We start from the raw sequence: 15,571 nt of genomic DNA, 5'->3' as shown, positions 1-15,571 counted from the left end.
GGAACCATTCAGCAGTGACAGCAGGTGCCTTTGGGAAGATGCAGTGTCCCTTCCCAGTGTTGGAAGGGTCAGGAGGGTTGTTGCTACACAGCTGTGACAGACAGTAGGGGCTGTATGTCCTTCCTCCATCCTGTGATCTGGTCCTGTGGGTCAGAAGCTCCTGGATGGTGATCCAGTTGTCCAAGATTTTCTTGCTTCTGTACTTCATCAGTTTCCTCTGACTCAGCTCCACAATAGTGCAGTTTCCTCTGTGCCCAGTGCTGGCTTTGTCCTTGCTGGGCTGGGCCCTCTGGCTCTGCAGTGCTTTCCCCTGTTTCTGTTCCCTGGCTAGGAGCATGTGCTGCTTCCTCTGAGCCTTCTTCCAGGATTTCCCAGCTCACTGAGGGCATCCTCATCTGTGGTCAGTCCACATCATTCCTCTTCAATTCTCAAGGCCCTGGCCTTTAGCAGCCGCTTCTTGTGTTGTGTCTCCAGGGGCTGCTTGCTCCTTCCACATGCCAGTCTCCATCTGTTCCCTTCTCCCCTGCTCTGCCCTCTGGGCTCCCCGTGCATCGCCCTGGTTTTGCTGACACTCCAGCTGGGTTGCTGAGACTCTCTGCAGGAGCCTCATCCTGCAGCAAGCTCCTGGAGCTCCTGTACCATGTGTGGAGAGGAATTGTGAGTTCTGCTGGGCAGGCAGTGGGGTGGTGGGCACACAGCTCTGGCCTGTGCTAGGGGCTCATCCTCCCTGGCTTCATCTCTGTCCCTTGCTTCCTGTGCTCTGCAGGCAGAGCTCCCCCCTGTGCTGCTGCCCTTTCTCTCCTGGGGTGTATTTCCATCAACCTGCAGACACTTAGGGGGCCACTGGTCCTGTCTGTGTTGCTTGTAGCCCTTCTCCTGGCCCCCTGACCTGTGAGGCATTTCTTGTTCCCTGGAAATGGGTCCATCCTGCCTGCATCTGCTTTCCAGGAGCTCCTGAGATCCTCTGCACTGCTCTGCTGCAGAGATTGGAATCACTCAACTCTTCATCAGTGGGGAAGTCCTCTATAAGTAATCCTTTCTGTGGAGGTGTCCTGGGACCTTCCTGGCCACAGGCTGGTTCTGCTTCTGCCTCAGGCCCTGTGTTGTCCCCTGGCTGAGTGCTGGTGTCAGTGAAGCCCAGGCCACTGTCCCACTCACGATGAGGAAGCACCTGTTTTGCTGCTCCACTTCTGCTTTGACTTTCTGCCTAAAAACAAACCAAGGAGCTGTTGGGTATATTTGGGGCTGTCCTCCCTGGCTGAGCAGGAACCATCTCTCTAAGCATCCTCCAACCATATGCAATGGCAGGATTTCTCCCTTGCCTCAAGCTCTTCCTGCTCCTGCTGTAAACAGCCTGAGATGTGGCCTTACCAAGCTCCTGGAGAGCTGGTTGCAAAAATAATTCATCCCTACTCACTCATCTCATGTTTTTCTCAATGTAGAATTCCTTCATCTTGCCAAAGACCTCCCCTGTCCCTGAAGCTAGTAGCTCTACTACAGAACTAACTACTCAGAGGCTCAGCAGTGTCTCCCCAAACTGGGGACTGAGCTCCATGTAGGTAGAACTTTTAATTGCTTCCTCATTCTGCTGCAGAGGTGGGAGGTGAACTCATCTTTCTATCTCAAGTGTGCTGGGAAGATCAGTGTGAAAAAAAGGTACAATAAACTCCTGGTTTGCACTGGTTTACTGTTAATCTGCCCTGGTGATACCAGCATTGGGTTATCTGGCTTCTTTTATCTTAAAACCTGTTTCTAATCTATTTAAGTAAAAGCACAGTGAGCCTCATCTGTGCAGGCTGAAGCAGTTGCTGACTCAGCCTTTTCATCTCACACCCCGGTGAATGAACTCTGCATACGAGGAGATTTGTCCTGCAAAATTATTCTCACCCCCAGGAAGTTCTGCTCTTTCCACAGTCCCTGAGCAGGGGAACAGACATTTGATGGTTTGGGAGCTAATGGCTAAAATCAACAAAGAGGAGCTGGCCCATCTGAAACAGCCTCTTTACACTTTGTAATGTAAATGCAGGAGCTTCCATCCCGCCGGGCAGCTGCGGTTTAGAAACGCAGGAAGATGACATGAAAGGTCCAGGACAATCCTTTTTCTCACTGCTTAGCTGGGGAGGTCAGGGTGGGGGCCAAAATGGTCCTTCATCTTTTTATTGTGTCCTCTCTTTTTTTTTTCAGAGGGGAGCCAGATGCCTGGAGCAGGAAAGATGAATATATTTTTTAAATGCTTATTTGGAGATGGAGAGCTGTGATGGACAGTTGGGACTCCAGCTGTCAGAAAGGGTGGGACTTGGGCCCGTTATTGGCAGAGCTGCTGTTTGAAATGGCACTTTTCCTTGCATGGTTTTTGAGTTTAAAAGCAATCTGTGTGTTGGGTGATGTTTATAGTAGCAGATCTGCTGGGGGATGGAGGAGAAGGAAGGGAGAGCAGCCTGAGCTGGGGGAAAGAAAGGTCCCAGAGAGGGAATGGGGGAGGTTGGAGGTGCAGAGAGGTCAGGGAAAGCAGATGAAGCAAGAACCCTTCAAAACAGCAAACCCTCCCCATCCCTGTATTTCTTCTTGTCGTTTCCTGTGATCTGCATGTCTTCCCTGTTCTTCCCTGCACATCTGTCCATGTTCTTCCCAACATAACTGCAGCAAAGAGGTGTCTCTTTCTTGCTCCAAGTTGGTAATATGGTTCCTAAGCTTCTTTTCCCCACCCCTGCCCATTTTGTCTGCCTCACCTGGAGGAGAGGATGGCAGGGACTACACACAAACCCTGCCTGCTGCCAGTTTCCAGCTGGAGGGTTTTTTTTTTGTGGTACAAACTTCTGCTGCCTGCTGATGGTTCTGAGTACTAGGAAGCAATTAGTATTGTACACACTAAAGCCAGACAGATTGTGTGAGGGAGGAAGTCAATTTGCTAATGGCATTAGCACTTGGAAAGAAGGAGGGAATAACAGGGTGGTGAGGCACAGGCAGCTGTTTAAATTGCTGTTAGCTGCTGAAGCTTATCTAAATTGAATAACTAGATTGCCTGAACTGCTGGAACTTGAATGGCAGCAAAGAGGAAAACAAACCCCATATGCTGCTTTTGGAGATGGGGCTGTTGGGCTCTTCCATCCTCTGCACGTTGATCTGTTAATTCTTTCACTGGTCCCTGCAGCAGCTCCAGGCTCTGCCGGGTTGTATCGAGCTGTATCAGGGGCTGTTCCCTTCCTGTTCCCTCCTTTCCCACTCTCTGCTGCCTCTCACCTTGCTGCTTTTCCTCCCCCTGTGGGCCATTTATTCAGTATCTCGTTTACTCCAGGCATTCCCTAAGCCTCACACAGGGTAAAGGAAACAACTAGAGGCGCAGGAATTCTCTGTCATGACCTTTGGTTTTGTAAAACCTCTCTCCTAGGCTGATGTTTCAGAGCGTTTTCCAAAAGAGCACTGACCGTGGTTCTGACGCATTTTCTCTAAGAAACTGCAGCTGCTTCTCCCGCAGAACACTCCCTGAACATGTGCCTTTGCTGCCTGTCTCTGGTGGTGCTGCCTGAGCCTTGTGGAACTCGTGTACAAAGCCACAGATTCTGCTCAAGCCCTCTGAGCACTGGAGGTTTAGTTCATGCATCATCTCAGGCTGAGCATAGAAGAGCAAATTCACTTTTGTAGCACTAACCCTGATCAGGAGTGTTGTAGTGAACTCTAAATTAGTCTATGCTGAGTCAGATATAGACCAGAATCAGAGGGTTTTTGAAGGTATTTAGTTTTGATGATAATTAGTTTGTTGCTGTTGTTGTCCTGAAAGAATAAATGGCAACACCAGGATTGAATTTAATCAGAACTTTTAGACCAAAATGATTTAGCAGCATATAAAATACTCATTGTTTTGACTGGTTGGAGGTTTCTTCTTCTTGAGCAAAAGTTTTACCTTTGGCTTTGGTGCAGGTCAATAAATCAATACTGCTGAACATCTACTGAGTGCCAAAAAGGGACAAATTCTTTTTAGGCAGCAAAATAAGGTTTTAGATCTTTTCAGGCATTACTTGCTGAGTTCTATGGAAAATCAGGCTGTTGTGGTAGGTAGTAAAAGCCCGAAATCATAAGACAGAAGCAAATAATAGAGGATATTACGAAACAAACCCAACTGTAGCAAAGATTTGCACAAAGCTCTTAAGATGCTGTCCCCCCGTGGCCCTGGCAATGTAAGTGTTGATTTGGTTTTGCACCCTGCTGTCCACAGAGGGAGAGAAATCAACTCCTTATTTTTTGAGTAGGACTTTTATGAAAATGCTGTGTATGAAGCACCTTTAGAGTGTGACGAACCATCTTAGATATCTTGTCTTTGAAGATTTACTCCCAGGTGATGTACGTGTACCTTGTTTTGGTCCCAAAAGGAGAGAAGAACCATCATTTTCAAGCGGTTCCTCTTGCTTGGAGTTTCCTCCAGCAGTTTCCCAAGGATGAAGCAGGCTCTGCTGATGCTACAAACCTAATCTGACTTCCCTCTGCTGCAGCTTCCTGTGTTCTCTCCAACCAGCACCCTCTGTCCTTTGCTTCTTCTGGGCCCCTTACATTTCAAAAAGCTGCTCTTGTTTATCTCCCCGAGGCAGAATCTTTCATCACCCCTGATCACCAGGCCTGCCAAAATACCACAGCAAGGGCTGGACTCAGACTGGTTACAGCCTGAAAGCTGTGTAGGAGCCTTTGCTGGAAAGACACTGGCACTCCTAGATGAGCCTGGTTTTTGTTCTTCAGGGCAGGTGAGCTCTCCTGGGGTTCTGGTGCTGGGCGGTTCTGGGGCTGCTGGGCACGGGAGCTGCCCCAGCCCCTGCAGCACAGCTTGCTGGTTGCTCTCCCCACAGGGCTGTCAGTGCCTTTCCCGTAGGACCCTCCTGTTTGTCACTGAGCAGACATTTGTCTCCTTGAGTTATATCATCTGCAGCAGCCTTTAATGATGGCTCTTGAGAAAGCAGAAGTGCCCTTGTGGGGGATGGCCTGGGGAGGGATTCATCTCAGCCTTGGCTGCTCCCTGCTGCTGTCTTTAATGATGCTGCCCTCCCCTTTACAAAGCCCCGTTGCAGCATAAATCCCTGAGCTAATTAGGGCCCTGCTGATGAGTGGCCTGCCCTGCAGCTCTGCAGAGCATGGGGCAGGAGCCTGCCTGGGGGCTGAGCACAGCTGAGCCCGGCCTCTTGGGGACCTTTGTGTTTGGCATCTGGAGACCAGGAGCTGGGCAGGGTTAGATGGCACCCACATGCCTTGATTCCCTCAACCTGTAGCTGCTGGGAAGGGAAGGAGCTGCTCAGTGTCTGGCCGTGGTGCAGGCTGGCTCCCTGATCTGCCCAGAGCCACCCATCCCTCTGCCCTTCCCTCCACCCATCCCTCCAGCATGACTGTATCTGCCTTCATCTCGGCTCCAGTGGAGACCCCCAGGCCTGTTCTACACACAGTTGCTGGTCTCTTGACATCCTTCCCAAAGGTAGAAGGAAGACAGTAGGTATATATATATATAAAATTTTTATATATATATATATTTAAGGCCAGAAGGAAGGACTGTGATGAATTAATCTGCCATAACACGGGTGAGGTGATTTCATGCAGTGCTTCCTGCAACGAAGGAAATGATTTTTTATAATGTAAGTCAGCCTTGCAAGGCTGCTGGCTTTGTGGCTGAGCTAGTGGGTATCTTTCCTGGCAGACTCCCAGGCTTGGTTTAAAGGCTGTGATTGATGATGAAGCTTTTTGGCAAGCTATTCCAACAATCAGTTACCCTTTCTGCTAATAAGGTGGATGGAATTTTTGACTTGGAGTTTTCTAGCATTACTTCCTAGTCATTGGAAAACCAGCCAGAGGTTTCCCAGCCACTGAATTTACTGTGTCTTCATTAACTTTTGCTAAGGGGGATCCAGCTCCACGTGGATGGGATCTCCCTGGGCTCCTTGTTTGTGTTGGTACATACAACTGGGAGTCAGGAAAATACCTAGCCCTGAGCCTGGGGGACTCCTGAGCAAACAAGGTACTAATTGCATTTAAAGGTGGACAGAAGTATCCTGGACTCCAGTAATTGTCTAAAGTCTCTGAAGATCTTTATTTATGAGCTGTGTGCTACTGTAGCCAATCAATAACCACTGTGGCAGTGAGCAGGGTTTGCTTACAATGTTTCCCATTTGGTTTTCTTAAAAAAAAAATAAGGTAGAACAAAGTTACTGAGAAGAAAACTGCCCTGTTCGGGTGAGTGAAGCTGGATGGAAACCCAGAAGAGGGCTTCTGCAGGGGGCTGATCTTTGCAGGGTTAGAGCAGATGGGATTTAGACACCCCCAGGCAGTAGCTGAATGTGATGCCTGTGTTACCCAGCTGATGCCTTGGGCAGAGATGCAAGTGTCTCCCACTCAGGGCACAACATCTCATCTGTCCTGCTGCAAATGTGAGCAACTCATAGATCTGATTCAAACCCATAGGTCTGATTCAAACCCATAGGTCTGATTCAAACCCATTGGTCTGATTCACACCCATTGGTCTGATTCACACCCACAGAGCTGAGGGCTGCAGGTAGCCCAGCAGCATAAAACCAGAAGCACAATCTTCAGTGTGCAGGTTCAGTCGTGCCAGGTAGAAGATCATTTTCAGTTAAACGTGGATGAATCAGCTCTGTAAAGCTCCTCTCATTTGGGAGGCTCAAAACATCCCACCCTGGCTGTGCACTCCTCACAGCACCCGTGTCAGGCTGGTTTTACTGCTGACGAGATGGACCCTGTGAAATTAGATTACTTTCCTTATTGAGCCATTACGGTGCTGAGAACAAAACCCAGGGCACTTAACTCATGGCTGTAAGTTAATCTCTAAAGCAAATGCTCAGAGCAGTGAAACGCAGGGGAGTCTTAATGAGACAGGAAATTGATTTGCAACTTAATGCAGTCCTGGAAAGCCAGTCAGCTCTGTTAAGATGTTGAAATCCAAGTCAACCCTGTCTAGTGGGAGGTGTCCCTGCCCATGCAGGGAGTTGGAACCTGGTGATCTTTAAGGTCCCTTCCAACCTTCACTGCTCTATGATTCTGTGATTCTAAGTTTCCTCTCCCAGCTCTGAACACCTTTTAACCCTTGTGTTGTAGTTTGGGAAGCTCTAACTGGCTTTGCAGAAGGCTTCTTCCACATTTTTTCTCCTGTTGGTGGCTCTGGCTTGGCTGCATATAATAATATAGTGTTCTTGGTGCCCAGCTGGGTGTTTGAGCCCACCCTGGTTCTCTGCAGGGAACCCACAGCTGTGGGAATCCACAGGTACTTTCAAACTGCAAAGAACCTGCAAATACCCAGTGACCTGCTTGTGCCTCACTTTCCAGGAAGGGAAACTGAGGCAGTGAGTGGTGAAATAAAGGCTTGGAACCATAGATGGGGTCAGTGTCAGAGCTGGGATTAGAACAAGTGGTTGTAAGGCCGTTGTGGTTATCACCAGGTCACACCTCTTGGCTTCTTTGTTTAATCCTTAAAACATTGCAAAAGCTCAGCAGTGTGTTGATTTAAAATGCAGACTGATGGAACTCTGTGCAGCCATGATTTACGTTTTCAAAAAAAGAGGTGTAGCTTGATTTCAGACTGGAGACATTTGACTTTAGAGGAGATCTACTTGTCACCTGGAGGCATTAGAAAATACTGTCCCATCAGTTTTACAAATCAGAGAATATTCAGCCCATTTGCAGTGCAGAGATAACTGGAACACTTGAAAGCCAACTCGTGTCATTTTATCTTATATGAAATGTGCCCATGATCTAGTTTAACAGAGAAATGTATGGAAAATGTATTCACCCTTCTGGGGCAACGTTGCAGGTGTCTTTTTAAAACCCAGTGTCCCTGCAGCATTTAGATGCTGTCTAACCAAGCAGTGGAGGGTCTTCCTTTCCAACACTGTGAAGCTGGATACACCAGAGAGCCACAGGTTGCCAGACACATTTGGAAGCATCTGTTGAGATCAAGTTGCTGTCAGCCATTGCATCTCCTGCCTGGTCAGACCTAGGCTGGTGCTGCCCCTCAGCCCTGGGGTTTCACAGGAGTTCCTCACTTCACTTTGCTCTCTTCTCAGAGTTCACCCAACGTGGGGTCCATCAAAGCCCATTCTCTGCCCCACGGGTGTCTGGTGTGCACCTCTGGATGGGAATCATCTGGGTGCCTCCAGCACCTGCATCTCTGGTCAGTGAAGGCTCTAAGCACAGTGTTTGACTTTGCAGCTTCTGCTTGGTCTTCTCCTGATCCAGGCTGATCCTCCTGCAGGGCTGCAGTGGGCATCACCCACACTGCTCTGAAGGTTCAGTTATTTTATGCCTCCTACATATTGTCCTTTTGGCCACCACCAGTCCTGTGTATCAGTCAGGTAACTGGTGCCCAAGCCCTAATTTGTTTTCTTTTGAGCTAACACTGATTTCCTAATTTTTCTTTCATCCCATCTTTGGTGGGAGAAAGGTTGAAGGCCCAACAAGACAGAGGTGATAACAAAAATGCTGAATGAACAACAGAACATATTTTGCCAAACAAAGCTTCCAAACAGCAATAAAAATACTTTAAAATCTTCAAGAACATAAATAATACAAAAATATAATTTGCATTTAGCCATAGCCCTGAAGGAAGTGTTTCAGCTTGCTGGTGGGACTGAAGGGGTAATCCATGGGGAGCTGCAGAGGGACAGGGAGGAGGCTCAGGATGGGCTCCAGGGATGATGGTTCCTGCTTTTGCTGCCGGGGGCAGTGGGAGCTCTTGTCTTCCTTGTCCCACTTTATCCCAGGGATTATAATGGGAACAGTGAGGTCCCCCTTCTTTTGGCTGCAGCTGTGCTCTAAGTATTTTGACTCTTTCAAGAAGTTTATTTTTCTTTGCCTGTTTCTTAAAACATTTCTCTTGTTTGCTAAACACACAGGAGCCCTTCTTCCTGAGCCCCCAGTCTTGCTGTTTGCATCCCAGGGTGTGAACCTCCTTGCTTCCAGGGGAGGCCAGATGCTGATAAAATTGTGATGGGATATTCTGGACATATACAATAGGTATAAGTGCAGGAAGGCAGGGACTGGTGCTTGCAATCTCTCCAGTGCTCACTAAGGCCTTGGATGTGGTAGTTTTGAATTGATGAGCAAGGGCAAGGAATTGGTATCTAGTGTAGAAGCTGCACATCAGTGCCTGTTGTCCAGTCCTGCAAGTGCAGCCCCTTGCCAGGCAGTGGAGCTGAGGCTGCTCAGACCAGCAGGATTGTCCACTGGGGTAGAGTAAGGTACAGGCAGGTAAAGGTTCCTAAAAGCTTGGGATCTAACCAGCAAGGAACGTAAACCAGCTTCTCCTTAACTTGGGTAATTGCTTTACTGGGAGACAGAGAGGTTGTAATTTGCAATGTCTGTTCTCAACCATTTTAGTTCATGGTGCACCTCAGTGTCCCTGGACTTCTCAGGGGTATCAGCCCTTCCATGGGATGATCCTGAGACCTGAAGACCAGACTTACTGGTTGGGCCTCAGCCTTGCAGTCCCAAGCTGGGACTGGTATTTTGGCTGGACAGAGCTGTTTGTGTAGGGTGATGGATCTGAGTGAGTCCAGATTTTCCTTGTTGCCCCAGTGGTGGCTTCTGTGAGTCTCCAGTTCTTGGTTAAATGATGAACTGTTCCTTTTTCTTCCTCCTGTGAGACCCTCTCTCTGTTGAAATTGGATATGTTGACATCTCTGTTACTGGGAAGAACTGTCTCTCCAAATTAGTGGATGCTGGAAAAGTATCGCCTGTTTGCTTACCCCTTCTCCTCCCCAAGCACAAAGGAAAGAAGCAAAAGTTACAACAAAAACACCCCAAACCAGGTGGGATATGGGTAACATTGAACATTGCACCTCATAGTTGGTACAAACAATAGGCTGGGGTTGCAAGTTAACACCGGTGTCATAAAAAAGCTTTTCACAATCTAAACTCTTGTGTTCACTTGTCTTCAGGATGGGGCAGAGATCAATCTCTCTTGTGGCTTTATCTCCTTGGGCTGGTTGCTGCAGAATTTGGCTCATATTATGGGGGGAAAACCCCCCAGTCCTGTCCCATAACTGGCTGGAGATGGCTGTGACTGGGATTGGCATGGAACGTGCTGCTCACTGTGAAATCCTCAGTCCCCATCCCTCTCCTTACACCTCAAAAATTCACAGTACATATTAAAAAAACCAACAAAGTCAAGTTTAGCAGTCTGGTTATTTTAGTACATGGCTTTGTAAGGCAGAAAACCTACAGGATACAGTGTGTGGGGCAGTTGGGTGTCAGAATTCACACGGAATTCTTCTTCGTTTTACTCGTTTCTTTTAAAAAACTTGTAATTGGTTAAAGACCCATGTCTTGTATGAAAGCTTGAATTCTTCCCAAACAAACAAACAAAAAAGAAAAGCTGCTTCTTCCACCCTTAAAACAATGTTGTCAAATCCTTTCTCTGTAGGGCTGCTGTGGAGCAAACTTGACGTTGCAGCAGCCAAGCTCCTTGCTGGCGTGGGAGGAAGCGTGTCCAGGAGTCCCCTGCTGTGCTGGCTGTTGTCAGAGCTCCAGGTAGCTGATCAGGGCCACCATGACCAGAGAGTTAGTTGTAATGATGACAGCATGTGGCACTGGCCTCGTCACAGAGTCTTCCACCATCATACTCGTCCCTGAAGGAAAGGGAACAGGGCAGCAGTGAGAAGGTTGTGGCACAGACGCAACTTGACCTCTTGTGGAAGGAGTCGGGAGGGTTGGGAAGGTGTTAATTGTGGGGCTCTGTGTGCTCTCATTGCTTTTATCTCTGATGAGCCTCCCAGGGTTTGAAGCAAGACTTTAGAGGTGGGCCCAGGGTACTTACACCCTGAACCAAGGGAACCTGCTGGAGTTGGTGTTGGGGCTCCAGGATTTCACTCCTAGTGAGTGCAGGTTAGGCTTGTGTGGGGCCTCAAGCTGCAGACGACAGAAAGCTGGGTACAGAGCAGGCTGAAACGTTGCTCAGATCTGGGGAAGGGTTGGCTGAGAGGGGAGGAGGCCTGGCTAAGTCCTTTACTCATCAAAGAACAGTGGTAACAAAGGACAGGCAGGTAGCCCTGCAAATGACCTCCTCCCTCTGAGCTCCTTTTCCAGAGCTCTGTGGAGCACCCTGTAGAGGAGCACCCATGCAGGAAGAGGCAGGGACCTACCACTGTTTCGGAGGATGTGAACCTCTGCTGGGACTCCATCCCCCCCAGGGCCTGTCACCCTGATCTGTACAAAGGCATGAGTGAAGTCTTCAGGGATGGGGATGTCGATTCGGCTCTTGCTGGCCAGGTAGAGTGTGGGAGCAGAGTGGGAATCCTGCCTGTACAGCATCTGTTGGAAGAGACAAGGTCGAGTTTAGGTTCACTGTGGTTTGTTTTGGGTCAGTTATAAGAGAAGGCCAGCTACGTGCTGCCCATACCTTGTACCCTGTCACTGCAGACTCATCTGCCTTTGCCACCACTGGGTCCCACTTGATGCTGACTGTGGACCCAGAAAAAGTCCAGGAGATGTTGCCAGGTGGCCTCTTTGGTGCTAAGAGATACAAAACAAGACAGAGATGCAGTAAATCAGGGGCTGATGAGAAGGTTGTGCTGGTCACAGCTGTCTCCCGAGACTCTGTGACAAGCTGATGGGGCTGGTGGCTCCACTGTGGTTGCTTTAAAGGGAAGGTCTCTGAGCACAGATCTCCTCAGATCAGCGATGCACAGACCACAACTGATCTGAGGAAATTCAGGGCACTGCTTTATGGACTGCTAAAAATGGTGTTAGAGCACCAAGATAAAAAAGTTCATGGGTCAGCTGGTCCCTGGGGATGCTCTGGAGGAAGCAGCAGCCCTGGGGACTGCAGGGTGCAAAGTGGGGGGGGGGGTCAGGGCTCACTCACGTGGCTTCGTTGTCGTGATGTTGGTAGAGAGGCTGGGGGGGCCAGTCCCAGCCCGGTTATAAGCTCTGACTGACACGTGGTACTTCGTGTTGGGGTTGAGGCCTGTGACATGAGCTGATGTGACCAGCCCTGCTGTCCTCACCCTGTCAGCTGCCTCCTCTTTGTCACCATCCTTCCAGTACCGGATCTGAATAGAAACGGGTATGATGGGTTTAGTAAGGGTAGAGACATCTGCAAATACCAGACAGTCCATCCACAGCCAGCACCGGAGACCCTTGGGCAGTTGTTTCTGTGCATTTTGCTCAGTGTGTGCCCAGGAATAAGGTTTTACAGCCTGTGTGGAAAGGCAAGCAGAAAAATAAGGGTGTTTCCCTCTTTCTAGTCTGTCCTGTGAACAGTGGTGTTCTCTTGAGAGCAGCAGTGTTGGCCCCATCAGAGCCTCATGCTCTCTGTTAATTAATCTCCATCTTTGGAAACCAAGTGCTGTTTCCTTTCACCTCACTTAGCCTGGGGGAGTTTTCCTTGCTGGGCTTTCCAATCTCAGTGTCTCTCATTCCCACTGCAGGCTCGTACCTCGTAGCCCAACAGCACTCCAGTCATGTCTCCCTGCTCAACGGGCTCCCAGGACACATCCATTTCTGAGGACAGAACAGCCTTGGCCAGGACTCTGAAAGGAGCCACTTTTGGTTCTGAAAAAGACAACAAAAGGGAATCAAATGGTTTTCCATGCTCTGGGCAGCGTGGGCGCCCTGCTGAAACGAAGGGCTCTGCTGCAGCACTGCTACTGTGCAGCCAGGCAGCTGGTGCTGTGTGCGTGGGGCAAAGCCAGGGGAAGGGATCCGGGGACTTAGCAGGACAAGCAGCATCACAGCTGTGAGCTGGGAGGATCTGGGTCTGCTCTGAAGCTCTGGAGTAGGGTCATGGCTGGGCTTAGGGAAACATCTCTCTGGGTATTTGAAGTAGAAGATAAATGTTACTCTGAAATCACTGTCAGCTGCTCTTTCAGTCAAGGGAACCTGTCCTGTCATTGAGCTCCCAGACAGACACAGCTCTGCGGGGAGGCGGTTGAGGACACGTTGGTTGGTTGGATGAAGCAGGGTGGATTCAGGGTCACCACAGCCCCCTCTACCTTCCTCTGCAGAGTACACGATGGCGGTGAGGCTCTCGGGTCCCTCTCCTTTCCTGTTGTAAGCTCTGATCTTCACCTCGAAGGGGGTGTAGGGCCCGATGCTCTCGTTGTGGTAGACGTAGTGCAGCGAGTCGGCGTGTGGCACCCGCGCCGCCAGCCACCCCTCCGTGCCCTTCTTGCGGAAGGACAAGAGGTAGCCAAAGCCATCTCCGTTCTGGTAGTCCCGCAGCATGGGCTGGGAAGGGGGGCAGAAGGAGAGAGGAGCCTTGCTCAGCAAGACCTCTGGCCCAAACACAGCGTTTGGCTCAATATTATTCTTCTACCTCAGTATACAGGCAGTAGGAGGCTATTGTTAATGCTAAAAAGTATGGACAGATGCATATGCTTAAACATTTTTTTCCCCTAGGAAACCAGCTTTTGCCACCTAAATATTCTTATTAACTATTTTCCTGCCTTCATTTTTAGACTTTGAGCTAAGAAACCTAACCCACAATCCCCCGCCGAAATGGTGACTGGGCAGCCCTCGTTTCCCAAGGGAAATGGCACGTGCTGCTCCCCCTGGCCCTGGCCCAGCACGTGGCTGGTGCTGGGCTGCCAACTCACCGTCCAGTTGATGATCAGCTCGTTGGGAGCCCCTCCGCCTCCGCTCAGCCCAGATGGTGCCACAGTAGGTGCTGTTGGATCCCCAAACAAAAGCAGACAGCACAGGTTGGGTTAAGGAAACCAGAGGGATGAAGATGAGTGCAGACACTGCGCGCTCTGGCAGCAGCCAGGCTGAGACAGCTCGGGTGGAAAGAGCTGGTTTCTGCATTTTCAGTCGTGAGTATTTCAGGTGTTTGTGACAATCAGGTCTGGAATATTGGTTAGTGCCTGATGTGGAGGCAGCATGGCTCTGAGGGGACAAGAATCAAGCTCAAAAGCAGGGATGTAGAGGAGAGATTTTATCAGACAGGAGTTAATCTGCATTTGCTATGTTGAGAGCAGTTCTCCTGCTGTTCTTACACCTTTCCCCTTCCTTGGAAATTCACCTTGTCTTCTCAGAGTTGTGCTCTGTGATATAATGGAACTCTTTCCCCTTTCTAGGCATGACTGCCTGGAAGGTACAGGATTTGAAGCTAGGATTCATAATAGTTTAATATATTGTATCTAATGCAGGTGAAGGTAACTGACAGCTTTGTCTTTGACCCGTAAATGGGCAAAAAGGCAGAAAATGTTGTGATGGTGTCATCTCCAGGAGCAGTGAAGGAGATGACTGATTGTTTGGGCCCAAGGCATTCTGCAAGCCAGCCTTCCCCCCTCCAGCATGAAGGCAGAGGTACCTCTGATTCCCCTCCCCACTGCTGGGTGTATCTGCACGTACCTGCTTCTTTGGTGCGGATTTTGCTGGAGGGTAAACTGGGCTCCCCAACCCCCAGAATGTTACTGGCCAAGACGCGAAACTCGTAATCCATCCAAGGAATGAGGTTCACCACCTGGGCTGTCTCTGCGTTGCCTTCAATATTTACAGGATCTATACAATCCAACAGGACGAGAGGAGAACAAATAGAGCAAGTGGCAGGCAGTGCAGGAGCTGGTGGCCTGCAGGCAGCCCAGGCCGTGCCACCGCTGCTGCCATCGAGACACTTACTGGTGCGCATTTGCTTCCATTTGCTGGAGAGGAGGGTCCGTGCCTCGATGAGGTACCTGGCAATGGGGCTGTGGTTATCAAAGCCTCTGCTCCAGCTCAGTTGGACAGTGGTGTCACTGATGTCTCTCACCACCACGCCCCCGGGGGGGCCTGGAGGTCCTGGGATGGTGGGAGACAGATGGACATGTTACTGAGGTGAACGATTTGGAGGTTTATTGCTCTTGTATGTTGTGCGAGTCATAAGTTAAAACCAGGCCTTTCTTTTCTGGGGGCTAGGAAGCTTCACCTCCAGTTTTGGCCTCATCAGGCTGTCCCACCCAGGTCAGGTGTTAGGTTGGAAGCACCATGCCATTACTTTGGCCTCGTAAGGAGCAAGGGACCTTTAAACAAAGGAATTACCTCTGATAGTCAGCGTGGCTGACTCGGAAGCACTGTCCACAACAGTCTGGGCTGTACACGTGTACCGCCCCGCGTGCTTCAGCTGGGCGTTGAAGATGCTGAGGTCCCCAATGGCTTCCTTCTGCATGAGGAAGAGGAAGGACAGTGGGGAGAGCTTTAGGACATGCCCCATCACAATCCAGCATCCAACAGCAAACAAAGACACTGTTGTGAGTTTTTCTGCCTCTTTTTGAGGGCACGTAGTTGCCCTTTGTACTCACCAGGCTGGCGCGCTGGTAGTGCCCCTCAGACTTGTCGAAGTCAATGGGGAAGTCATCTAGTGACCAGGTGAAGGTCAGGTCCATGGTGGGATCGTGGGACGCGTGACATTGTAGAGTGAGGTTTTCACCGACGTTGATGTCAGCACTCGATGGTGCCAATGTGATCTTGGTGGCATCTGCAGAGGCAGAGCAGGGAGGGCTATTAGCTGCAAATTTTTTTTTACTGTGAGAGTGACAGAGCACTGGAACAGGCTGCCCAGAGAGGTTGTGGAGTCTTCTTCACTGGAGACATTCAAAACCCGCCTGGACAC

General features: G+C 49.7%; 1 protein-coding gene across 1 annotated transcript in view; it reads right to left on the bottom strand.

The window, feature by feature from the left end:
- Positions 1-6,034: 6,034 nt before the first annotated feature.
- The window catches only part of CNTN2 (contactin 2), a 31,500-nt gene continuing 21,963 nt past the window's right edge, over positions 6,035-15,571 (bottom strand). Inside the window, exons 13-23 of the mRNA XM_051638961.1 lie at positions 15,261-15,436; positions 15,001-15,121; positions 14,602-14,760; positions 14,335-14,484; positions 13,578-13,648; positions 12,975-13,209; positions 12,419-12,534; positions 11,846-12,032; positions 11,381-11,493; positions 11,124-11,292; positions 6,035-10,610 (exon numbers count right to left, since the gene is read on the bottom strand). Of these exons, the coding sequence (XP_051494921.1) occupies positions 10,501-10,610; positions 11,124-11,292; positions 11,381-11,493; positions 11,846-12,032; positions 12,419-12,534; positions 12,975-13,209; positions 13,578-13,648; positions 14,335-14,484; positions 14,602-14,760; positions 15,001-15,121; positions 15,261-15,436 (1,607 nt within the window). The 3' untranslated portion in view covers positions 6,035-10,500. The remainder of the gene's footprint in view (positions 10,611-11,123; positions 11,293-11,380; positions 11,494-11,845; positions 12,033-12,418; positions 12,535-12,974; positions 13,210-13,577; positions 13,649-14,334; positions 14,485-14,601; positions 14,761-15,000; positions 15,122-15,260; positions 15,437-15,571) is intronic.

Source organism: Apus apus, chromosome 23, assembly GCF_020740795.1.
Source record: "Apus apus isolate bApuApu2 chromosome 23, bApuApu2.pri.cur, whole genome shotgun sequence".
Classification (NCBI taxonomy): domain Eukaryota; kingdom Metazoa; phylum Chordata; class Aves; order Apodiformes; family Apodidae; genus Apus; species Apus apus.
The sequence above is the reverse complement of the archived record's forward strand: the minus strand, read 5'-3'. Positions and strand labels throughout refer to the sequence as shown.